The 26,974-nt window shown below is 45.3% G+C and overlaps 1 protein-coding gene across 10 annotated transcripts in view; it reads right to left on the bottom strand.

Moving 5' to 3' along the window:
• Positions 1 to 26,974, bottom strand: part of CASK (calcium/calmodulin dependent serine protein kinase) — a 1,261,401-nt gene that overhangs the window by 125,803 nt on the left and 1,108,624 nt on the right. For 6 of the 10 annotated variants that reach the window (XM_086934112.1, XM_086934115.1, XM_086934119.1 and 3 more), the window contains 2 exons: positions 11,087 to 11,167; positions 10,911 to 10,991 (listed from right to left, as the gene is read on the bottom strand). In XM_086934112.1, the coding sequence (XP_086790238.1) occupies positions 10,911 to 10,991; positions 11,087 to 11,167 (162 nt within the window). The remainder of the gene's footprint in view (positions 1 to 10,910; positions 10,992 to 11,086; positions 11,168 to 26,974) is intronic. The other 4 variants (XM_086934120.1, XM_086934111.1, XM_086934114.1 and 1 more) reach the window with 1 other exon arrangement.

Here is a 26,974-nt window from a genome sequence, read left to right as displayed (position 1 = left end):
GTAACTATCCTTGACCAGTTCATCCATAGTGCTTTCTCCATGGAATGTGGCTGAGGGAACCTGGAGGCGAAGTTTGGGCATCTTGCAGTTTCTGCTGTGGCAAAGAGGTCCACGTCCGGAAACTCCCATTGCTGGAAGTAGCGAAGGAGGACTTCTGGGTGGAATTACCCCTTGTGGACTTGTTGCCGCTTCCTGCTGAGAAGGTCGGCAAATTAGTTGACCCCTCCCAGGAGATATTCTGCCAACAGGTGGATCCTGGTGTGGAGAGCCCATTGCCAGAATGACTGAGCTAACAGAGAAAGCTGAGGGGAGTGGGTGCCTCCTGCTCTTGAATGTAATACATGACTGTCATGTCTGTCCGTACAAGGACTACCTTGCCCTCTATATGGGGAAGGAAGGCCTTGAGGGCTAGATGGACAGCTAGAAGTTCCAGATAGTGGATAGAGAGAGCCCGGTGAATGGGATCCCACTGGTCTTGGACACCCAGGTCTTGCAGATGAGGCCCCTACACAATGAGGGATGCATCGGCTGTGATGGGGCACTAGGTTGAAAAAAGGCCACCCCCACAACAAGTTGTTGGTGTTCCACCATTACAGCAATAAGTGTGGAGGCTGATTAACACTAGATCTTCTCAATGACCCTCCTTTTGAGACTACTGATGTATTAGACATTCCTGCAGCGGACGAATGCGCTATCCAGTGTGGGGTACTATGAGATGCAGTAGGGCTTCAGGCCTAGGAGGTGCACGACTGTCAGTACTATGACTTGTTGATTTGGCTGAAAAAGAGACAGCAATGCTTGGAAAGACTGGAATCTTGCCGGACTCGGATATGCCTTGTTGACCTTAGCATTAAGGATGACTCTCAGATAGGGTTGACTTGGAAGGGGTTGGAGATGGGACTTTACGGCATTGATGGTGAAGTCCAGTTTGTACAGTAGGTCTATTGTGGCTTGAGTGTGTGCACAGCACTTCAGTAGCTTTGCGCTCTTCATCAGCCAATCGTACAGGTAAAGGAATACATTGATGCCCTGTCTTCACCGATGGCTGCTACTAATGTAAGGCATTTTGTAAAAACTCAGGCTACAGTGGTGACCCTGAAGGCCAGCACTCTGAATTGGTAACGCTGACCACTTACTACAAACTGAAGGTAGCGCTGATGCGCCGGGTTAATCGGACTGAAGGGTGACCATGTGGAAGTGTTCTGATAGGATGTACTCGTTTAAGGATCTGTGCCAAGAATGGGCCTGAGGGAGAGGGACTCATCCTTTTACATACGGTCTGGAGGGGAACTAACTAGGTGACACACCGGGAGGAGAACTCCCATCAAAATTAGAATACGAGAACCCTCATCCCCCCAAGACCATGAGGCACAATTTTGCTTACATATAAATACTACGTGACAATGGTTTATTGTATGTATTAACGCATGCTTTTTAGTTGTAGCGTATTTTCTTTTGACTAATTACCTCAATTTAGGTAATTTTGGAGTGGCATACACAGGGCAGGACCCTGTGTAGTCCTGAAAAAGAGCTCTGGGGAATGCTCAAAACATGTTGACGTATACTAGGCACTCCTAACCCATCACAGCTAGGTTTTCCCAGTATCCTACCCCGTTTTTAGACATACTAACTAGGAGCAAGAATAAAGTTATTTCGCCCACTAGTTAGGTATTTTTAACTCACCTCTTCCACTCCACAATACCACAGCACCACACAGTCTTCACAAAAGTGCTCCTATGTAGTTTTTTGCAAGTCGCAGCCCGCCTCAGTTCGCAGGGGACTGAGATGGCCCTTATGATGAAGCATGTCACCAAGGGGAAACCCTGGTGAGTGAGGGAACTCAAGAAAAAAAGTTTTCTTTCCCGCTGATTTTCCGACTCAGACTGAGCGAAAATCCTTTCCTTTTTCCTAGGTTCTTTGCTCGACATCTCAGGTTTTACAGGTCTACTATTGCACTACAAGGGTGGACCTAGCGTATACCTCCCCCTTTTTTCTGATCTTGTAACAGAGTATGACATCCTGAAGGGTGACCATGTGGAAGTGTTATGATAGGATGTACTTGTTTAAGGATCTGAGCCAAGAATGGGCCTGAGGGAGAGGGACTCATCCTTTTTGGGAATGAGGAAGTAGAGGGAATACAACCCTGAGCTCCGTAGGTGTTGTGGCACAGGCTCTATGGCCCCCTTGAGGAAGACTGCTTGGACCTATTGCTGAAGTAGAGGGTGTTCTAGGGAGAGGACGTCTGTGGGGCGGTATGTTGGGTGGTGTGGAAGTGATCTCTAAGCAGTAACTAGTCTTAAATTACATGTTGCCAAGTGGGTAAGAATATCTACAGCCGTCTCCCAGGTATTGTGTGATGAAGGAGTTGATGGGGGAGTCACTACTTTGCTGGGGTGTATCCCTTTGGGGGAGCTACCTCTGCCCTACCTTTGGCACTATTTCCACAATAGGCCCCCCTAAAGTAGCCCCTTGTGGAAGCTGTTGGTTGGGCAGGTTGGTGCTGGAAAGACACAGCGCCTTCAGGGCACATGGTCTTGAAGTCTTTGCTATTTGCGAAGCAGCGAAAAGACCCCCGTAAGGAATGAATCTGTGAGGCACCCATGGCTTTTGCTGTTCCTGTATCTTCTTTGATTTTCTCCAGCATTTCAACAACCCGAGGCTCATAGAGATGTTCCCCCATCAAAGGACAGGCTGAGAAGATGCTGTTGACAAGCTGGTGACAGGGAACGAGGCATGCCGGAGGAGGAGGAGACTAGAGTTAATCCTTCGAGCAGCGTGTCAGCAGCATCTACGGCGCACCTGAAGGTTGTGTTGGAAAACAGTTTCCTATCTGTGACCAACTCACATCCCCTTTTACGGTGCTCCTCTAGGAGGTGCTGGAGGAGCACCTCCATGTCGTCCCAGTGGGCCTGGTCATATCAAGAGAGCAAACCAATTAAATTGGGCGATGCACCAGTGGTTGGTAGACTGAGCTGCGACTCGTTTAGCAATCACTTCTATTGTTTTACACTTTTTATCCCATGGAAGAGCATTGCCGGCGCCCTGAGCATTCATCCTTATATGAGCGGTATGTACCACTAGGGAAACTGGTGGGAGTTCGCCTCTAATATAGATAGGCTCTGAAGGGGAGGCTTTGTATTTTTTTTAAGCAACCTGTGAGGTAATATCCCAGGCTTTGACTGGCTCCTCGAATGAGTAAGATAGTGGGTCAGGTGAAGGAGGAGGTGGGGAAGGTGATGGTGGGGGTCTGGATGGTGAGTAAGAGGGTGGAGACAGTGTGGTGTCAAGAACGGACTGGTGGCTTCATCATGCTTCTTTCGCTTCTTTAGTTGAGGAGGGTGCTCCAGAGCTTCTTCAAAGCCGAACTATCTCCAAGAAGGCAGAGGATTTGGCATCTGAAGATGTGTTAGTATGCTGCTCATTTGGGGATTGATTACATTTTGTTTCTGTTGAGAATCCAGCTGCTCCTCCAACTTCTGGAGGACTGCTCTCACTGGCTTGTGGGCTGGTGTTCTGGTCGAAGTTGAGTGTTTCAGCACCGGCTTCTGCTTCAAGGCAGGCGGTTTTGGATCTGATGGTCGGGTCAGTGCCGAACCAGGAGCGGGCAGCACAGTGGGCGTCAGTTTTAGGATTTTCTTCGGCGCTGAGCCGAAGCTGGGCATGTTATACTAAGTTGAATGTTGGTGCCGACCATGGCACTAAGGCAGTGAATGCCCAGAAGCCTGACTCTGTGGGTCTGGAGCGGTTGAATGCCCTTTGTGCGGTAGAAGCCCGGAGGGGCGTCGAGGGGGAGCCGTACTCACAATCGGTGTAGCCGGGGGGAGGTCTTCAGTCTTGAGATCGGAGCCAGAACTCTTGTCTGGCAAGAAAGCCTTCTCGTCAGTGGCTGAAGGCTCGGGAAGATGTTCTCCTTCAAGGTCCTGGGGGCTGAAGAGGTTTGAGTATCTTCTCCGCTTCTGGGTGATATCTCGAGTCAACAGGCCCAGCTGTCTCGAGGGGTCTTCTTCAACCGAAAGGACCGCCGAGTCACACGAGGTCTCGTTGTGCTCAGGTGAAAGGCAGAGATTACAGACCTGGTGGAGATTGGCCCAGGGGTACTTCACAAGACACCGAGGGCAGTATCAAAAGGGCATCTGTACCTTCACAGGAAAATCATGTTGAGAGCAGACCAAACGGAAGGAAAGAGAAGTCGACCGGCATACTGTCCCAAACATTAACTGGAAGCATTCACCCGATACGAGAAAAAAGGGGCAAACATGATTGAAAACTATACCGACCGAGAAATAGGACACAAGTAAATTGAAAAAAATCACTGCAATAGAGTTGATCCGGCGTATGGAAGCACGTATCTGAACCAGATAGCGAAAATAAATGATCTAACAATGGGGTAGTGACCATACGCATTGCGAGCAAGAGGTGGAGTCACACTACCTCGTGACTCAAGAATTCTTCAAAGAAAAATAACTTGCACACATCTGAGCCCAACACTAGATGGCAGGAGTATGCACAGCATGTGCTCAAACATATGAGTTACACATGCCATTCACTCTAGATTCTAGTAGAAGGCTTACGAAAGACTCATGATAAACAAGCATTTGCAATGCAATAGGTCTCGCATTACTAAAAGTTTGAGCTGTTGACTTAAAAAATTACAATGTTTTTTACTTTTGTTTTTTTATTTGCAGTGTCATAAATGTATTTGCATAGCGCAACTTGCTATTGGTTTAAAAAGCTAAAGTAAAAAACATTGTAATTTTTAACGCCAACAGCTGTAACTTTAAGAAATGCGAGAACTATTGCAGTGCAAATGCTTGTAGAAAGCTACTGATAGGAACAAGAGAAACAGGAGCGAGCTTAATGTGCAAGGCAAAAACTGGGAGGGGAGAGGGTTATAAGAGAATAAGAGAAAGGCGGTTAGGGAAAAGAACGACGGAAAAGAAGATAGTGAGGAGTAGAGACAAGAGAAAAAAGAAGATAGGTGGTCAAAACAATAAAAAATGGGAAGGAGATGGGAGTGAGAGAGAGGGAAAGGGAAAGAAAAAATTGTATGAATGAAAAGGGGAAAATAAACAGGTGGAGGAATTCGTGGAATTTAGCACTCTCTTGCAAGATCCCTCCAGCAAAGGTTGATGATGGCAAAGGTGTCCTGTCTAGATAGAGTGCGATGAATCATGAGCAAAAAAATAAATAGAGTTTTCACATTTGTACTGCAGGGTTCTGATATAGTGTGATTACATAATTGTATATGCTAACTCCTTTCTTTGCATAATGGGAACAATGGACTTGTGCCTGGCCCTACACTCAGTAGCCTTCACCACAGTGTGAACAAATATTACGTGCAAATATTAAAAGTGTGATGGTTCTTGTATAGTTTCAGTAAAATTGTTTATGGCTGAAATAAATAGGCCAAATTGCTTTTCAAACATTGTTTTAGTCAGTTGGTTTGTGTACTTTTATGGGTTTACATCAAAAGATTGAATACTATTCGTTACACACAAGGATATGTAGCCATCTCTACATTGCGCAGGGATTATCACATTTTTCTACATGCCCATTAAGTTTCAAGACATTTCAATGTGGATTTTCATTAATAATATTGTACATGTTTTAGGATGTCTAGTTGTTTCATAAAGCGGTTGGTTATGGAGCCAACCCAAGACTGTTTTTTTTTTTGCCTTTCTACCAGAGTTGGACGTTTCTGGATTTTTTTCCACACTCCAGATGTTTTTTTAGATGTGTTTTTTTAATCTGTATGTACATGAAGGAGGGTTAGCACTAACATTTCTTGTAAATATGCCTTCTTTCAATCTCATCATGTTGTCTTCTATTGTTTTGGTGCTTTGATTTGTATTTCCGTCACCCTTGACTCATAATAAGTTTTGCTTGCAGTATCAGCTTCGAGTCTGAGAATATGTTGACATTAGGTAGTTATTTAGGACACACACCTAAAATATCTCTATAACTTGAAATACTTCTAATAATTTTGTACTTAAGTCCACACTAAGAGACATAGACGAGACGCGTTTGTGGCAATTCCACAGTGGTTTGTCATCCTTATTTTAAATGTGTATAGATTTCACCTCCAAAGAAACATACAAAGGGCTGGCACTGTCTGCAATGCACTTTACAGAGAGGCATAATGGCGTAAGTGTGCTGGTTGCGCATTGCCTACTGCAGAGAGATGGGGGTTTAATCACACTTTTAAGCTGGTATTTGAAAGCTGTTGTAATGTGCAAGAAATTATGCACTGGTGTTTAAAATACTCGCTTTCTTTGCAGTAAACAGGGCGGCCTTTGTCTATGGCGTTAAGTTGTTTCTAGTAAATTGTGGCGAGAGTCCGCATTGTAGGCCTGAATGGCTTTACAAGCCATCCCGATCACTGGTGCTATCAAGTGATAGTGACAGGTGTTCAACAAAACACGTGTGTGCTCACATTTCTAACCAGGGGACCATGCTTGGAAATAACAAAATGCCAGACCTCAGCTCGCCCCTCGCATCAACGACGACACTGAGCTCCGCATGACCTAAAACACACTTCAGGCTGGAGGGAAACAGCTAATTAGAACCCCATGGCGAGAAGAGGCCCGGCTATATCGGCATTCTTTTTATTCTGACAACCGCAAACGTGATATAAACATAACATTAATTTTTATGGTAATCTTGACAGAAGTGAAGGATTGTATTGCCCTGGACATGCACGCTCACCACACAGAGGCACACACACAGATGCTTTCACATACACAGGCAAACACACACAGATGCTTTCACATACACAGGCATGCACACACACACAGATGCGCACACAAGCCCAGGCAGGCACACACGCCCAGATACGTACACAGACAGATGCGCACACACATGCCCAGGTACGCACACACATGCAGATGCCCACACATATACAGGAACACACACATAGGCACGCACACGTACACAGGTGCTTTTACATACACAGGTAAACACACACACACAGATGCTTTCACATATATAGGCAAACACACAGATGCGCACACACGCCCAGGCACGCATATACACACACACACTGATGTACACACAGATGCACACACAGATGCGCACACATACACAGGCACACACACATAGGCATGCACACATACGCATGCACGCTCGCACACACACAGATGCATTCACATACACAGGCAAACACACACAGGCATGCACACATACACACAAGCGTCCGCAGAAATGTTTCCGGGTGGGGCAACTTTTTAACTTCATCACCATCCCCCTTGCACTCTTCTCCCCTCTGCCTTGCACCCTTCTCGCCCTCCCCCTTGCAGCCTTCTCGCCCTTGTACCCTACTCCACCTCCGCCTTGCACCCTTTCCTACCTTGCACCATTCTCCCCTCTGCCTTGCACCCTTCTCCTCTCTGCCTTGCATCCTTTTCCCCTCTACCATGCACCCTTCTCCCCTCCGCCCTGCACCCTTCTCCCCCTCCGCCCTGCACCCTTCTCCCCCTCCGCCCTGCACCCTTCTCCCCCTCCGCCTTGCACCCTTCTCCCCCTCCGCCATGCACCCTTCTCCCCCTGCGCCTTGCACCTTTCTCCCCCGCCTTGCACCCTTGTCCCCCTCTGCCTTGCACCCTTATCCCCCTCCACCTTGCAACCTTCTCCACCTTGAACCCATATCCCCCTTTGCATTGCACCCTTCCCCCTTCTCCCCTCTCCCTTGCACCCTTCTCGCCCTCCCCCTTGCACCCTTCTCGCCCTCCCCCTTGCACCCTTTTTGCCCTCCCCCTTGCACCCTTCTCCCACTCCCCCTTGTACCCTTATCCACCTCCACTTTGCACCCTTTCCTACCTTGCACCCTTCTCCCCCTCCCCTTTGCTCCCTTCTCCCCTCTGCCTTGCACCCTTCTCCCCTCTGCCTTGCACCCTTCTCCCCTCTGCCTTGCACCCTTCTCGCCCTCCCCCTTGCACCCTTTCCTACCTTGCACCCTTCTCCCCTCTGCCTTGCACCCTTCTCCCCTCTGCCTTGCACCCTTCTCGCCTCTGCCTTGCACCCTCCTCGCCTCTGCCTTGCACCCTCCTCCCTTCTGCCTTGCACCCTTCTCCCCTCTGCCTTGCACCCTTCGCCCCCTCCACCTTGCACCCTTCTCTACCTTGCACCCCTCTCCTCTCGGTTTTGCACCCTTCTCTCCTCTGCCTTGCACTCTTCTCTCCTCTGCCTTGCACCCTTCTTCCCTCTGCCTTGCACCCTTCTCCCCTCTGCCTTGCACCCTTCTCCCCTCTGCCTTGCACCCTTCTCCCCTCTGCCTTGCACCCTTCTCCCCTCCGCCTTGCACCCTTCTCCCCTCCGCCTTGCACCCTTCTCCCCTTTGCGTTACACCCTTCTCCCCTTTGCGTTACACCCTTCTCCCCTTTGCGTTGAACCGTTCTCCCCTTTGCCTTGAACCCTTCTCCCCCTCCCCCTTGTACCCTACTCCACCTCCACCTTGCACCCTTTCTTACCTTGCACCATTATCCCCTCTCCTTTGCACCCTTCTCCTCCTCTGCCTTGCAAACTTCTCCACCTTGAACCCATATCCCCCTTTGCCTTGCACCCTTCTCTGCCTTGCGCCCTTCTCCTCTGCCTTGTACCCTTCTCCCCCTCCCGTTGCACCATTCTCCCCTCTGCCTTGCACCCTTCTCCCCCTCCACCTTGCACCCTTTCCTACTTTGCACCAGTCTCTCCTCTGCCTTACACCCTTCTCCTCTCTGCCTTGCACCCTTCTCCCCTCTGCCTTGCACCCTTCTAGCCCTCCACCTTGCACCCTTCTCTACCGTGCACCCTTCTCCTCTCTGCCTTGCACCCTTCTCCCCTCTGCCTTGCACCCTTCTTGGCCACCCCTTGCACCCTTCTCCTTTCTACCTTGCACCCTTCTCCCCTCTGCCTTGCACCCTTCTCGGCCACCCCCTTGCACCCTTCCCACCCAATGGAGGGGGCTGCTATCTGGAACAATGCACCATTTGAAAAGCATGATTGACTAGGGCCGGCCCTGACTGGGCCCACACCGGATGCACTGGCATTCCAGGGGGGGGGGCAAGTGCCCCCCCCCCCCCCCCCTGCGGACATCCATGCATAGACAGATGCGCACACACACCCAGGCACGCACGCACACACACACATACATTCCTGTTTCCGTCTGCCCCGGCCCACTTTAAACACTGGGCTTGTGGTCAAAAACAAAAGCTCTAACATGTTTACCCAAGTCTTACTGTCCATATTTGTCATCAGACCTCATTTAGGAGGGAAACTCCAGATTTTCTAAGCAAAAAAAGTGGCTAATTTTGTCTGTCTCCTGCATGAAATTGCCTCTGCTTTAACAGAATTCAGGAGGGCGGGTGCATTTTCCCAATTCTGTTTTTTTTAAAATCTCCCCCTTACCTCTTCTGAAACGTTGGCATGTGTCCTTCAGCCATGCTCTTAAATGAAAGCTGCTCCCTAGAACCTCTGACGCGACTCCACTTCTCACCAGGGCGGGGGGACGGGTGCAAGGACTGCCGGACTCCGCTTTTCACCAGGGTAGGGAACTAGTGCAAGGACTGCAGGACTCCGCTTTTCACCAGGTCCTGTATTGTAAATCCACTGATGCACTGTGCGTTAAACCAGGTAGCGGTAGTTCATTGGTTTCATTCAGAGTGGTTTACCGAATTGTTTTACTTCGGTCCTTTTTGGAAATTATTCAGCCTTTGAAATAGGAATCGGTAAAACATTTGTGCTGCCCACTGACCCATGGTACAGGCGTCTGTAAAACCTGGGCGCCTGGCCTAAGTCCACAGGTATTAAACATGGACAAGAACAGAGCAGCCTGAAACCAGGACCAGTGGTATAGAGCTAAACGGGTCACGAGGATCGGGCAGAGGTTGCACTTGAAGCTACCCAGACTGGGGCCCCGACCCGAGCAACACGGACCGGGCAGAGGTCCAAACCGAGGAACCAGGACCGGATACAGCTTATGAACCAAGCACATGTACAGGTGAGACGCAACCCGCAGCACCGGGAAGTGGTAGACTGACAGTGTGTGGAAAGGGGTTATGGGGAGGTGCATAGGCCACCCACCGCAATGGTGGATCCGCAAAGGCCTTGCACAGGCTTTCTGCACTGGTGGGTGGCAGACAAGGTGCACACTGGGGCTCTTATCCCACGGGTTGGGGCACAGATTCCAGAGTAGAAGCAGGGTCGGAGCACAGATTCCAGAGTAGAAGGAGGGTCATATGCACTTTCAATGTGCATGAAAGACATTGTTGAAAATTAGCATTGTCCACCCACCGTCTTTCAGAAAGTGAAACAACAAGCGGCAGGGAAAGCGTTCAAAGAAGCACATGTGATTTCAATTATCGCACCCGTGTCTGGGCGCGATAATTGAAACTACATGACGGCCTATTGGTGTCTATTACGCGCACCAAGCGCGTAATAGACACCAATAGGCCATGGGCGGAGCAATGCGCCTGCATCTGTTCAATTGCGTGCGGCCTTTTATAAAAAGACGCACGCTATGGCCAATCGCGTAGCACAAAAGGAATCGCACACGCACGAGCGTGTGCGATTCCTAGGGCAGCTTGAATACACTGTTTTTCAACTACTAAATGTTTTACGCTGCGCAGTGCACCGCTAGGCGCGAGACCTAAAAAGTGATTACCAACGATCAGATAAGAGGGCGGCAGGATGAGCATGACACCAGATAGCTAGATAAAAACATAGAAGTTGGTTGCACTGTTAGGCGACATGTTGCAATAGTTTCAAGACAGAATTCTTGAACGGGCGAGTGGAAGAAAATGGTTAAGACAAGTGAGAAAATTATTCAAATAATATAATGAAAAATGTACATAAACTCAATAAAGAAGCAATTCAAGCTGTATGGTCTTTTGCTGTAAAAATATAAATAAAAAAAACAAAGCACAATAGCTACTTACGTGGGATTGGGTAAGCAAATCTGTCTGGATGTTTTGTTATGAGGGTGTTCTTTATGTGTCTTCTACCAACGCCATGCGCACCTAGTTTTAACAGAACAGTAAAATTAATAATTTTAGTTTGAAAAATGCATGACATCCAAATGACCTTTATATGCCAAATATGAATTTATACTCACCTAGTAAGACTAGTGTTTTCCTTTTGAAAGCTGGTAGTTTTACTACTTCTTCATATGTAACAAGATCTAATTGATCAAAAACTGAAAAGAGAAAGAGCAACAATAAAAGATCATAAATACTCCAAAGCTTCCATGCCTATATACTATCTTCAAATTAATATTCTGAAACAGCAATCCTTTATCTAAGTGACACAAAAACAGTCATACCGAGTTAAACACAGTTTAAGGTTTCTATATTGGACTTTGAAAGTATGGTGATGATGATCCAAAAACAGTGCCTGCCAGCTCTTTGCAGTACAGCTTGATCACATATCTCTCTTCTCAGTAAAAAAAAAAGAGCCACTGCTTTCTAAGTGCAAAGAATGAGTTCTTCTGAGTGGCACTGATAGAACTCGCTATTCAGACTAGACTGGTGGCATTGTACTGGTATATTGAATATGTTTAAGGAACAAAGCCACTGAAAGCTTTAAACGCCACTGTTCTTTTTATTAATATTTTTTAAGACAATCAAAATCAAATGCTGCCCATTTAAAATAGACATTTTTAAATGCTACAAACTTTCAAAGTACAATTCAAAAACAATATGCGTTTCTTAAAAGGACCTGCTTCTTATCTAATGGTGGCATTTCACTAGTCTATTGTAAACAAAGGATAGCAATCGACAAGTATTGTAAACGCATGCAACAGACCAAGGAATTCCTATAGGTTTGCTTGTCCCTCCGTGCATTACTAAGTAAATCACACCAAGCTGACAATCGCATGCTGTTTTTGCCAACAATTAGACAATTAGGAAACGTATAATGCTAGAATACTACCACAGGCAATGAAACTTAAGGAAAAGAGGGCTACATCTACTGAAGTTACACATTAATATATTTATTCACAATTGGGTCGCTAAAAAAACAGTACAGAGAGCTGCAGTCTGTGATTCAGAGCCTTCTCAAATATCTAACTAGTTGAGTAAACAAAAAGATAGTATTTAAAATCAAATTCTTTCTGGGAAACTTTCAAGAACACAACTGATTAAATCTGCTATGAAATCTGTTTCAGCACATTGAAACTTTCGTTGTAGTTGACTGGAGACATTAACATTTAATTTGTGATACTTTGTCAATCCCAAATTACTATTGTTATGTGGCTTCTATGCATCTCCGCCAAGCAAGAACAAATCTAGCACTTGGCAATTTCCACAAGGTGGCCGCAGTGTAATGTATTATGCTGAACTTTAATGTAACTCTGATGATTTCAGATGCATGAAGACTTTCCAGTAACTTCAGTGGAGCACAGACACTTGTACTCTACCAGCAACTAAAATAGCTCAGGCTGAATGATAACAAGTTACTGACGAAGTTGGGAGGACTCTTGAAGCAGTCTGACAAAGTTTGAAAAGTAAAGGAAGCATCTAATATAATAGTGTCCCAAGCTCTAGTTTGTGTAATTCTGCTAATACTGTACTCCTTTGAAGAAAACCCATCATTACAATAAGTCTTAATCAACTCGAGATCTGGGATTTCAGATTTGGCTGTACTCATTCCGGACTTATTATCAATTTCCTAGTAATCTAGATAGAGGATTTTAAAATTCACAAATAAAAGAAAGGAGGAAAACCTTGACCCCATCTTAGAAAAAACCTATGACCCAAGAAGAAGAGGAAAACATCCTCTATAAAGATGATAACAATAATGCCAGCTGATGCCTGCATTAGTAGCATTGTGTGAAGGTGTATACTGTAAACTATTTTCCAAAGCTTTCTGTGACCATTGGACTAGGATCCATTCAGATAGTGGTAGTCAACAGAATGAAGCCCACTGCTTGTACCTCAGGTACTTCCTAATAAGGGTGTGAAAGGTGGGGAAAATACAGGTAGACCACACACAAGGAACATCACTGACAAGGTGGAGGACTGGTATGCGCACAAGAAGCTTGCATTTCATCCATTTGGAGTCTTTGGTAAAGGGGAGCAGAAGCATCTCACAGGGGCAGAAGGTATCAACATAAAGAATGTCCCTTTGTGTACAATGATAGATTCTTTGGGATCAGTATGGTTATAATAATATGATTCAGGCCAACCATTCATTTCTCTGAAAATGAACTAAAGTTCCAATATTTGAATATTTTTAGCTTAGCTGAACTTATGGACCCGTTTCCTAAAACAAACTACAATAGTTATTGTGGTACGTAGTAGATTATGTCACTTTCTAGGTTAATGATGTAAATATTTTCAAGTTGCACAAACCAAGCAAGCATGTGCAAAAGCAATAGGTATGTCCCGAGCATGCTTGCCATTTTTGTTTTTTGTGAAAACATATGAAATATGCATTAAAAATGTGGTAGCAATTAAAGGAGTTATCCAGTAGGCAAGGTACATAAGCCCTGGCACAACAGTTTTTTTTCTTCAGGTTAAGTGTGCACATGTGATCAAGCAAAATGTTGTTACTTATGGTACAAGAGGGCTAATTATTGAAATGAGCTGACCTACTGCCCATGTTTTACGCCATGGTGGACATAAGCAAAATGCAAATAACCGCTGAAAAGAATGGACTGCAGGTGTGTGGGCATATGCATATTAATTGAAAACAAAGATTTAAGTGATGTTATAGTTAGGTGAATATGTCAGTGCCAACACAATGTTTTGAACTAAAAACAAAACACAGACATCCACCAGTTATAGTTAGCAAAGCGGAACATAACTTGACTCCCTGCCTTGTACTGCTTATAACCTCACATATTACATTACTAAGGACATGGTCTATGAAATAATTTATTACATCACTGATGACTTCTCAAATGATGTCTTATTTTACATCAATGATGACATCATCCAGTGAGTGTGATCGTTTGTTTTAGAATTTACATATGGGTGAGTAAGTACCACAATACTTCTATACCTAATTTTATACAGCCTGCGTCCAGCTAATGGGTTTAAGTGTTTTCAAAACATGTCTGCCCCTAATTAATCATAGGTGTGTAGAGATATTGAACACAATACATTTTTGCATTCAGCAGGAACTGTTGGCAGGCCACAGTTGACGACTTGTATCTAGTATGTTCAACATACGTTTTTTGGTTCTGCAGAAAAAGTTTCCAACAGGGCAACGATTCTATGTAGTAGATACTAAGCACTGTAAGCAGACTTGAGATTTTGACAATCATTTCAGCATGACAATTTTATACATAAGATAGAAGATTGTGCGCACCGAGTACTAACCAATGTACATGTGCTTGATTAGCTTCAGAAGAGGAGCTATCTAAGGAAGGCTGCAGGTAGTATGACCTTTATTATCGTCAGATTTGGGGTATTTTAAGTGAATAATATCTCTTTGCCCAACTTTTGGATAGAGTGAACACTGTTCTTAGCATATACTTTTTAATACTCTCTGGTATAGTTTGCATGAGAGTCTCAGTCTGCAAATAGCGTGGTACAGAGTAAACTCTCACCAAAGAGCAAACACTGTTTACAGTACCCACTTTTCAACTCCTATCCACTTCATTTCTCAGTTTGGTGACTGTGAAGGATTTGATACAGATAAAGGCTGTCCGCAGTAAGGAATTAGTTATGTAACAGCCGTTGAGTATCTGGAGGAACTTGGTTTTCGTTGAACAGTTCTATACAGATTGAAAACAGTGTGCAGTAGGGGTTACTGGCGGGGGACAAGTTATAGTTAGCCCTGCTAACCATAACTGGTGAATTTCTGTGGTTTTTGAGTTCAATATGTTATGTTGCAGTGACATATTCACCAAAGTATAACATAACTTTAACCTTTGATTTTTTTCAGTGAATTTCTAAGGTTTAAAAAAATCAGATCTTTTAGCACACCTAACTATAACATCACTTTAACCTTTGTTTATTTTCAATTATTTCTAGGGTTATTTTGTTTTTAAACGTAAACTAATATTTTATTTCCATACGCAAGGCCAACCCCTGCCTGGCAAGGTCTTTGGTCATGCGCAGCAGAGCGAGTGGACAGGGGGAATGTCAGCTGCAAAGCATGGCCTGCTGTCCGGCCCTGCAGCCAAACCCACACAGTCAAGCAACCCCACGCTGCACACAGCCTTTGGCCGTGCGGTTGGCTGCACTACTGGACCCGGAGCTCATACTTTTTTTTAAAAAAAGGGGAGGAAGTGTATGCAGCGCCCCCCCGAACCCCATACTGGCCCCAGGGACCTCCCCTATGGTAAAAACAAATATTATGGGGGGGGGGACATGTGATCTCCCTCACTGAGTCATAAGAGGCCCGCAGAAAACACCTTGCAGGGCCAAATACATTAACATAAGGAGCGAGGGGTGTTTTGCGCCCTCTCCAGCTCAAATGGGCCTCAGGGATCTGGTGCTATACTTTAAATAGAGGGGCGGGGACTCAGTGCCCCCTTCCCAAGTTTTAAGACGCTCTGTGGATCCCATTACCCCAGCACCAAATACTTTTACATAGGTAAAGGGGACACGTGCCCCCTCTCAAGTCCAAATGGGCCTGAGGACTCCAGCCCCCTCAGGGCCATATTTTATTTAAAGGGGAGGGCAGTGCGTGGTCCCACTACCTGAGCCTTTAGAGGCCCTGAGGAACCCATCTCCTGGGAAAAATAACTTATTTGCAGAAGGGGGCAGGTGCTAAGCATCGCAAAGTCCAAATGGGCCCTGGGAACCTCATCCCCCGGCCAAAAACAATTATTTGGGGAGAGAGACATGCACCCCCAAAACAACTGCCTTTGGCTTCGGGGACACCATCCCCCAGGGCCAAATTCAAATAAAAAAGGGAGTGGCCACAAGGGCCCCCTCCCCGAAACTCAATTAACCCTGGGGACCCCATTTTTCATGGCCAAATGCAATTATTAGGGAAAGGGGGGCATGCATCCCCGCCCGAGGCTCATTAGATCCCAGGGGCCCCATCCCCTGGGGCCAAATGCAATTAAAAAAGGGAGCGGGTGCAAATACTTCCTCCCTTAGCAAATGCATGCCCCTTACCCTAGCTTTATTAGGTCCAGAGGATCCGATCCCTCTGATAAAATTCCATAATTAAGGGGAGCGTGCATAAGGCCATCTCACCCACCCTTCATGGGCCTCGGGGACCAAACCCCCAGTGCTTGTGTCAGTTATAGGTGGGTGCCCCAGTGCCCTCTCTGGCACCCACCAATAAACAAGTTGGGGGACGCAGGGGAAGCCCTATGCCCATCGCAGGCTTCACGCATGGTGCATTGTTTAAATCTCCCGCAGGCTGGGAGCAGACATGCCTTACCTTCCCTGCTGTTGCAGCTATGGAATCCATTTTTGCTTCCACCTGGCAGGAGATTTAAAAATGCGTCCGCTAGGCGGAGCAAACATATGTTTCTCTGTACGCGTTAGGGAAGGCAGAGAAAGTAGTCTGTCCCGGTGGTGGGCTCCCTGGGACAGAGTAATAGAGCTGGGGTCCATGGGGCCTTTCAAGGCTCTAGGAGGGGAGGGGGGGTCACAGCCGGTGTAGAATGGAGTAGTGTACAGTTCAGTGAGGTAGAGTGAAATAGCATACAGTGGATTGAATGTTCAATGGACTAACAAAGAATGGAGTGGCGTCACACTGGAGTGGTGTAGAGTGGAGTAGCATAAGGTGGAGTGGCAGACAGTGGCATAGACGTAAGTAGTATACAGTAGAGTGGTGTAAGCAGGAATAGCGTATAATGGAGTAGCATACAGTGCAGTGGCATGACAAGAAGTGGTGTAGACTTGAGTTGCACACACTGGAATGGGGTAGAGTTTAATAGCATACAGTGGAGTGGCATATAATGGAGTGGTGTACACTGGAATAGCATAGAATTGAGTGGACTAGAGTGGAGTGGCATGCAGTGGAATGGCAGAGTGGAATAACGTACAGTGGAGTGGCATACAGTGGAATGGCATACAGTGGAATAGCATACAGTGGAGTGGATTAGAGTATAATAACATATACTGGAGTAGCGTATAGCGGAGTGCCATGCAGTGGAGTAGTACATAGTGTAGTGGCATCCTGTGGAATGAAGTGAAATTGTCTAAAGTGGAATGGCATGGAGTGGAACAACGTATAGTGAAGTAGTGTCCAGTGGAGTGGTGTACAGTGGAGTGACATAGTGTTGAGGTGCCTACAGTGTAAGAGCATAGAGTTTCATGGTGTACAATGTAATGCATACAGTGTATTGGCACAGAGTGAAGTCTCATACAGCGGAGAGGCGTCGAGTAGTGTAGAGAGGAATAGTGTTTAGTGGAATGGCTACAGTGGTGTGGAATATAGATGTATGTAAAATTTAGCAGCAATGTAGATTATGGTGTGCAGAGTAACGCAAAACAGCGAATGTGCTGTCTTTCGTTTCTCCGGATTTACTAATCAACGCAGGGCCATGCATGATGGCCTTAAACTCCTTTGTAAATTTGAGTTCAGTATTTCATTGCTCATGTGACACCATGAGTGACGCAAGGGTACCACAATCTAAAAATATAGCTAGTCCTTAGTTATATTTTGGGCCATGGTATACATGGCGATGACAAGCTGGAATATGATTGGGTAATGGACCACGAGTGACGCAAGGGTACCACAATCTAATAATATAGCTAGTCCTTAGTTATATTTTGATGGTATACATGTCATTGAGAAGCCGGAATATAATTGGGTAATGCCTGTTTTTAGAGAATGAAATGGAAGCCATATTGTTTTTACTACACTTTGGCTGTGTTCAGTGTTAGGGCCTTATATATAGGTAAGTAGTATGTTATTACCTATTGCCACTTTATTATTGCGGCAATAGGTAGGAAAATGTATTTATATTTTTGAATTGGTTTACGCCCATGTACCATGGTAGTTTTGCTAAATTGTATGAAATTCTGCGAAAGTACAGCAGTGACAGATACCACTAAGTTTAAATGCCTCATAACTTAAAAAATACTTACCTTACTTAACTGTGGTACCCAAAAAGCATGATCTGTGTGCCATAAATGTGTACACCAGCTAAATGTAATTTAAAACCATTCAGCTATTTTCACACAACGTCAAATACAAAAGTGTATGGAAAATGCATTGGTGAAAAACAAGTTTGGGAACCACCTTTTATCTTTGCACTCCCTTAACGATTCACCACAAATATTTACATAATCTGAAAATGCTATAGGTCTGGAACGTTTTGTGGTGATTCGCCAAATGGGTAGAAAGTTATTATGGATCTACTATTCGAGGAATTCCTATCTATCCTGTATTATAACTACAGAGTGGCAATAAGATGTAATGAGATTTTTTTCTTTGTATCCATTGTATTTGTTATGTGTTTGTTTATTGATTTACATAATCATGTGAACATAAATGTGTCTTAATTGTTCATGTAGTTTGTGATTTCTTGCTACTTTTAGTAGGATTGTGCTACATTTGAAGGCCAAAAGTGAATGAAAGGCAATCATTGTTATTGTTACAAAAATGTAATTATTTTTTTCCTGGTGGTCAATTATTATGTCCTCCAAATATGTTGTGTGGCTCACTGCTAGGTCAAATTTTTCATTTTGCTGCATGGTGCATAAGAAAGATGCTTTTTGTTTGGCTTCCTGGGCTAGTTTTATTTTGTGAGCCATAGAGCAAACAACGAAAACGTATGTAGATTAAAATGCATTCCATTTGTTTATAGGTTTCCATTAGCATGTGACCATAAATGGGTCTTTCAGTTGTTCTTGTAGTAAAACTAAAACTTTACATAAGCAGTGTAGTTTACTTTTTGGGCTTCCTTGCTACTTTTAGTAGTATTGTGATACAAGATATCACTAAGTTGTTGGCCCTAATAATTTTATATATTTATTTATGTGATTCATAAAGCTCCTGGCTACGTAAAAAAGTATTCCTGCCTGCTAAAATGCTGCACTCCAATGAGTAACTGTGTTGCAGAAACATCTCAGTATTCTAATATGAATGGAAACAACTTTCAGGCACTCTTCCTGATAACTGGCAAATTGGCACTTGAATTTATAACATAATATTGATCATATTTTAAATATGAAAACGCTTGCTCTGTTACCACTTTATCGTTTTTAGTACCAATTAATAACCGCCAACAATTTAGAAGCAGAAAATATTATGCAAGCATTCTGCTCCTGAAGAAACGGATTACAACTGTTTCAAAGTGCTTACTTTTTTAGTTATTCATAAAATCTTCTGAACCTGACTTTTCAGGCTGTATATATTTTAAATCTCATCAAGGGACACAAATAAGACTGTATAATTGTATGAGTGTGTATGCGAACAGACTTTTTTATTAACCAAAACTACATAAAATATGTAAGGACATCCCTTATGTGATTAAAGAAAAACAAATGCAGATAGATTATCTGCTCTTACTGTTTAACAATGTTTAGTCTCAAGCAGACGAACAGAAGACTTCCATTTTCTTCTAGAATGCTCAAATACAGTAAGATACATTTTAAAAAGAAGAATACGGCAACAGTACAATGAGCAATTGCCATCCAGATCTTCTCTGCAATATCATGGACTGGAAAGAATGTCAACCATTGCACGTTCCGGAGTCTGTATCAATCCAATTAAAAAATCCTTTGGTTTAACACTGTGCAAATCAATGCGCACAGTGGATCAAGAATAAAAGACCAAGGCTCGGAAAGACTAATCTGGCAACATTTTAACTGTTCTTGTGAAATCGGACTTGTGTAGTCTCTAACCACCATTAGAGTTGCATCACAGCGCCTTTTTGTAGTCTATACATTTCCAATAACTTCCATCGCACACTAGAGTCTGGTTTGGGCCAGTAGAGTGAGCATGCCAGGTTTAGCTTTCTTCCTCAGTTGCTACGCTTGCCTGGCCAAAGTATATTTTCATAATCGAGGAACAAAACATAGCCATGAGAAGTGGTTAAGGTGTCCGTAAGACTCACTGGCTCTTGTCAAAGGACAACCCATAGGAGAGCCTAATTTTGTTTCTAAAAAGAATTTGAAGGTCCACTTCAGGGTCACAGAAACCCCCAGTAAAGGAAACTGCATTTATGGCTCGGAGGTAAATGTTATTTGTATGAGAAACTGCAACTTGGCGGTGCTTTTGGCATTGCTGAAAGCCCACTTGAACCCTAAAAGAGTTCAATGAAATGAGCGTCTTTCTGAAATACCAAATATGAGCGAAAGCTCAAAACCTGACACACAGAGTTTGGAAAATGTGCAACTTATGTATGAGGGTGGAGGATGAATCGATTGAGTGTTTCACGTGAAAAAAAATGCACCACCAGAAACAATAACTTAAATTCACACACTCCTGGAAGCTGATAGAAGAAAAGGAACATTGGGACTCTCATTCAACTTGAAGACAAGTATAAACAGTAAAAAAAATAAAAAAAGGGAGAGAGGTCTGAACCACAAACAAGCAGCAGGTAGCTTCACAAATGTACACTTCCGTATGACCATGTAAATGAGGCTTTCAAATGTTTTTTTTCCACAATAGGTAAAAGGAAAGAAGTAAATGTGACTGCGCTTCATTTTAGTGCTGCTAGTCAATGAGAAAAGGAATAATTGAAAGGAAACAGTAAGAAGCAAATAAAAAAGGCGTCACTTGACAGGTTACTTACATGCACAGAGGCCATTGGGAGGAAGACGGCATGAAAAATGTACAGGGGGTCATTGAGATACGACTTTATATTAGTAAATTAAAAAATATAATATGCACAAAAATAAATGTTATACATGCATTAATCAAAACGCAAGGCAATTCACATAAAAACAATCATTTACATTCATTGTAAAGCATGCTGATTTAATTAGACTTATGTTGTTTCAGAATATTTTGGCAGCTACCAGGTGTAAACTGTGATATTTCCTTTGCCACCACCTTGTATACTGATGTAAAATGTAATATCTCACCTTCTGGATGATTTTTTTTACACGCTCCATTTTTCCAACCTACAAACACTTGTTTCCTATTGGACTAATTTCTCATACTAAGAGAAACGGGCAACAAATGCGACCATAATCAACTATTTAAACAACAATTTACCAGTTCTTAAGTGAGTTGCCGTAATTTACCATGAATGGAGGCGGAAACGAACCATTCTGTTAATTGAATCTTTAGCTTTTGGATTACAAAAACGGAAAATAAACATTTAACGGTGTCATTTTGGATTTATTATCTCAAAGCACCACGCATGGATCACGACATGCCAAGAGAAGCACATTCGTCATCACAGGGATATCTAAAGCGAAAATAACATTTTAATTCCTTATTTTAAATGCTGCAAAACATTACCACTGTGCGTTAATGGCTTTACACTGAGAAATAATTAGCAGCACAGCAGACTCAGTCAGGGCATCGCACTAACGGGCCCAAGCCCAAGAGTTAAAAGTTGCAAGTCGTCAAACTGGCATCTGCTTATAAAACAAACACTACAAGAACAGATGGTTTCAAGAAAACGTACCATCTTGGACATATTAAAATAAAGAATAATTAAGGGATATTTTAAAGTGCAAAGGTTCAAAGTGTTTCACATCATATAGCGATCACATTGCTACACGTCACAGTCTTACCTGCTTCTGCGTACCGGACTAACCCGATCCGCTGTTGACTGCTGCTGATGGGCAGAGAGCATGGTAAGGGAAACCTAGTGCCACCGCTTGAGAAGGTTCACATAGGAATACCTCATGATAGAACTAAATGGCTTTTACAGGGCAAGCGACCTCAACTCCACCATGAACGGCCTGAGATTAAGAGCCTAATTTCACACTTTGTGGGCAATACGGGGGGTTATTATCAACGATGGACAAAAGACGAAAACTGACTTCAAATGGGTGCCTCTCCCCAAAGGAGGCTCCCAGGGAGATCACCTGAAACAAGCAGGTTCCATGGCCTGCATAGAAGTTATAGGCAGATCACCTGGTACAGATGCCGCAAACGAATGACCTGTGCAGGGCCAGAGAATGCTGTATTATTCTCCAGTGACAGAATTATTAGGACCATTTTATAATATATGAATGATATTTAAAAGAACAATCTCCCTCATACCAATGGTGTGAATTATGATTAACACCGTTAACTGGTGAGAAAGCATGGACTTGCATATTAGAAGAATATGAAGTTCTCTACAGGCCTGGTTTTGATAGTTTCATAAACACTAACATAATACAATAGTTTGTGTTTTCGGGTTCACTCCATACAACCCTGCACACATTTGCCAACTACTGGGATTGCAAACCACAGCTCAAGGATCTGTTCGCCAGATCATGAATTACTCATAAGGTAATGTCAACAAACAACAACCGAATAAGACATGACTTTAACGGGTGGCCCTTCTTGCCTGTGGAAGACACCAGCTGCATCTGGACAGCAGTGAAAGACTATGTAGCCTGCCAAAATCAATGCTAACTGATCCCAACACATCCATTCCACTACATACCGTCTTTACTTACCACTCTTCCTGCTCGCTTCAGTCGTTTGTCTCTCAGTGGAACTTTACATATATAAACTAGCAAAATTGAGCTGGTTGGCAGGGCTTTTAAGGCAACATGTGGCGAATGGGAGAGAAATGTCATATCTGTGATAAGATTTGATCTATTTGTATATTCTTAGTCCACCGTCAATATTGTGCATGGGATGAGCTCTACATAGGAGCAAATCTAGAGCGGCAACTAAGGGTAGCTCCAAAAAACACCCTTAAAGTTCAGCTAAATATCTTCTACAGCATGGTTTGTACAAACCGATCATCGTTCCTAGATCTAGGTCTCGACAGTTAATGAGTGCAGCAAATACGTGAAACTGCGTCTGTGGTTGCCATGCAGATCCCTTTCACAATCATTTGCATTTAAGTCACAGGTTTTGCCTTGGCCCTAGCCATATTCGCAGTGACCTCTAGACAAAGGCAGGTAGGATGAATGGGCATTAACAATCCACAATGCAGGGAAATTCTAACCGCATCTGTGGCTTGACATTCACTCTATACAATCCTCGCGAGATGCTGTAACAAAAAAGTTACTTATCTTCGGTTAAAATATTTTTGGAGCACACTATCTTCCAGCAGATTCTCGCCGTATTAGTCTGTAAAACCTTTCACCCATCACAGATTCTCCAGAGCCACCAGAAGGTGACATGGGGTTCCGACCGCAACACTGCCTCTGGATAGGACAACACCAAATGCAAATGCTACTTACCAGTATGCATCTGTTCTTGGCATGTAGGGCTGCTGACATTCATATCTGTGCATAGATCGCCACCTAGTGTTGGGTCCGGATGATTGCACATTGTTGTCCTGGAAGAGTCTTCGAAGTATCACGAGATAGGTGGCTCCTCCCCTGGACTACAGTGCGCATGGGCATCGCCTCCATCCCCAGATTGTTTTTAGCCATTGGCAGAGATGGAGTGAAGAATGTGAGTGATGACCATGCTATGAGCATATGTATATATATGAATGAATACTGCAGCTGCTACAGGCGCCGGGGAGGAGGGTGGGCGATATGAATGTCAGCAGCCCTACATGCCAAGAACAGATGCATACTGGTAAGTAGCATTTGCAGTTCGAGGCATGTGGGCTGCTGAATTCATATCTGTGCATAGAATACATAGCAGTCCCTCCATTATCGGCGGCCGCCCGTGCCAGCTGCAGCGGTCTGAAAAAGTGTTTTTAGAACAGCTTGACCAACAGCTGCCTGCTGTTTGGAATGCACGTCTACACAGTAGTGCTTAGTGAAAGTATGTGTGGTAGACCATGTGGCTGCTCTACAGATATCTTCTAAGGGAATGTTACCTAGGAAAGCCATAGAGGCCCCCAACTTCCTGGTGGAGTGGGCCCTCGGTGGGATAGTGAGGGTGCGCTTAGCTTTAGCGTAACAGATCTGAATGCACTTTACTATCCACCTAGCAATCCCTGCTTTTGAGATAGCGTTTCCCTTGTGGTGTGTGGCAAAAGCAACAAAAAGCTGCTTGGTTTTGCGAAAATCTTTTGTCCTGTCTACATAATACATCAAGGCCCTCTTAACATCAAGGGTGTGGAGCATGCGCTCCGCCAGTGTCTCTGGGTTTTGGAAAAACACCGGCAATTCAATTGTCTGGTTTAAGTGGAATTGGGATACCACTTTGGGTAGGAATTTAGGGTTAGTGCGGAGCACCACCCTGTTAGCATGTACCTGGAAGAAAGGTTCCTGGATGGTGAGCGCCTGCAGCTCGCTAACCCTCCGTAGCGATGTAATTGCTACTAAGAACGCAACCTTCCAAGTCAGAAACTGAAGCTCACAAGAGTGCAGTGGCTCAAAGGGAGGACCCATCAGCCTCGTAAGAACCACATTGAGGTTCCATTCTGGAGCTGGTGGGGTCCTTGGTGGAATGACCCTTTTGAGTCCTTCCAGAAAGGCCTTGATAGCAGGGACCTTAAAGAGTGACAGGTGCTGCCTATTCTGGAGGTATGCTGCCATAGCAGACAGGTGAATGCGGATGGAAGAGTATGCCAGATTGCATTGATACAGGTGGAAAAGATAGCAAATGATGTTTTGAATGGAAGCATCTAGCGGGTCAATATTGTGGTTAGCACAGTAGACGACAAACCTCTTCCATTTAGCCGCATAACAAGCTCTGGTAGTGGGCTTCCTTGCCTCCCGAATGATGTTCATGCAATCGGGAGGAAGATTGAGGTAGCCAAACTCTAGGACTTCAGGAGCCAGATCGCCAGGTTGAGCTGTTGCGGATCTGGGTGCTGAATGTCGTCATAAGGCTGGGAGTGAGATGAAGCCTTTGATGCGGCACCACGGACAGTTCTAGAAACGTGGTGTACCATGGTTGGCGAGCCCACGTTGGAGCAACCAGGATGAGAGTCATCGAGTGCTGCCTGAGCTTGCGTGCCACCAGCGGTATCAGAGGTGCTGGGGGAAAAGCGTACGCAAATCTGCCTGACCAGTTCATCCACATCGCATTGCCCTGTGATTGGGGGTGTGGGAATTTGGCGGCGAAGCTTTGGCATTTTGCGTTCTCCTTTGTGGCGAACAGGTCTATCTCTGGATGACCCCACCTTTGGAAGTACGGTTGGAGTACTGATGGATGTATCTCCCACTCGTGCATCTGATGGCTGTGCCTGCTGAGCAGATCCGCCATTTGATTGTCCTTGCCCGGGAGATGCTCTGCCATGAGGAAGATGTTCCTCTGAATGGCCCACTTCCACATGCTCTGAGCCAGATGAGACAGCTGTGGAGAGTGTGTGCCTCCCTGCTTCTGAATGTAGTACATGGCCGTCATGTTGTCCGTCCGGATCAACACGACTTTGTTGCACAGATGTACTTTGAACGCCTTCAAGGCCATGAAGATTGCCATCAGTTCCAACACATTGATGTGCATCTTCCTTTGCTGTAGTGTCCATAGTCCCTGCACAGTGTAATGGAGTACATGCGCTCCCCATCCCTGGAGAGAGGCATCCGTCGTCAGGATAATCTGTGGGACAGGCTCTTGGAATGGTCGGCCCTTGCAAAGGTTGTGTGGATTCCACCAATGCAGAGAGTTGTATGCCCGACCGCTCACCAACACTAGGTCTGTCAGTTGCCCATGAGCCTGAGTCCACTGACGTGCAAGGCACTCCTGAAGCGGACGCATATGTCGTCTCGCGTGCGGGACAATGGAGATGCAGGAGGCCATCATGCCTATCAACTGCATGAACACCTTCGCTGGAAACGAGTGTTGGGGTCTGAATCGTTGAATCAGCGCCTGGATACTGGCGATTCTCACTGAATTTGGCTGCGCGGTGGCTGCCAGAGTGTTGATTGTCGCGCCCAGGTACTGTCGCACGTGGGCGGGCTGGAGATGGGACTTTGGGTAGTTCAGAGAGAATCCCAGATCGTGCAGGAGATGAATGGTGCGTGACACGTGGTCGACGCACTGCTGTTCTGTCCTTGCTTGAATGAGCCAGTCGTCCAGGTAGGGAAAGACGTGGACGTGCTGGCGACGGAGATGCGCTGCCACAGTCGCTAGGCACTTGGTAAACACTCTCGGTGCCGTGGTGACCCCGAACGGCAGAACCTTGAACTGGTAATGCTGGTCTAAGATCGTGAATCTGAGATACTTCCTGTGGGAAGGATGCAGGGGGATATGAAAATAGGCATCTTTCAGATCCAGCGTAGCCAGGAAGTCCCCCTGTTGAAGCAGGGGAAGCACCTGCTGCAACGTGAGCATATGGAAGTGCTCCGAGAGGATGTACCAGTTCAGGGGCCTGAGGTCCAGGATCGGCCTGAGGGATCCGTCCTTCTTGGGAATCAGAAAATACAGGGAGTAAACCCCTGTACCCCGCTCTTGCAATGGAACGAGCTCTATTGCCCCTTTTTGCAGCATGACAAGAACTTCTTGCTGCAACAAGGTCAAGTGCTCGCCTGACATAGGACGGCTCCTTGGGGGTATGTCCGGTGGAATGGACGTAAGCTCTAGACAGTACCCGTACTGGATAATAGACCTCACCCACCTGTCCGTGGTGATGGTTTTCCACGCCGGCAGGAACTGCTGGAGTCTCCCCCCGACCGGTGTTGCATGGTCGGGGGGCAGTGACAAGACGTCACTGTTTGTTGGTGGTGGTGGACCTGGAACTATTGTTTCCACGTCCCCTGCCCTTGACATTATTGCCTCTGTAACCACCTCGACCCTTGTTGTTATACGAGGCTTGGGTGTTACTTTTGTAATATTGGGTTGACTGGGACGCCTGTCCCCTTGAGGTGCCTCTGGAGTTTGAGCGGCGAAAGGAACCACTCCGAAACTGCTGACTTTGTAGAGCCCCCATAGACTTGGCAATTTCCGTATCTTTTTTCATTTTCTCCAGTGTGGCATCCAACTCAGGGCCAAACAGGTGGTCAGGATTCACTGTTTGATTGAGGATCGTAGTTTGGATGTCGGGTTTGAACCCCGAAATTCTAAGCCAGGCATGGCGTCGAAGCAGCACACTGGTATTGATAGCCCTGGAGGC

This window comes from Lissotriton vulgaris, chromosome 8 (genome assembly GCF_964263255.1).
Source record: "Lissotriton vulgaris chromosome 8, aLisVul1.2, whole genome shotgun sequence".
Taxonomy (NCBI): domain Eukaryota; kingdom Metazoa; phylum Chordata; class Amphibia; order Caudata; family Salamandridae; genus Lissotriton; species Lissotriton vulgaris.
Note: the sequence above shows the minus strand (reverse complement) of the source record. Positions and strands in the feature narration are given on the sequence as shown.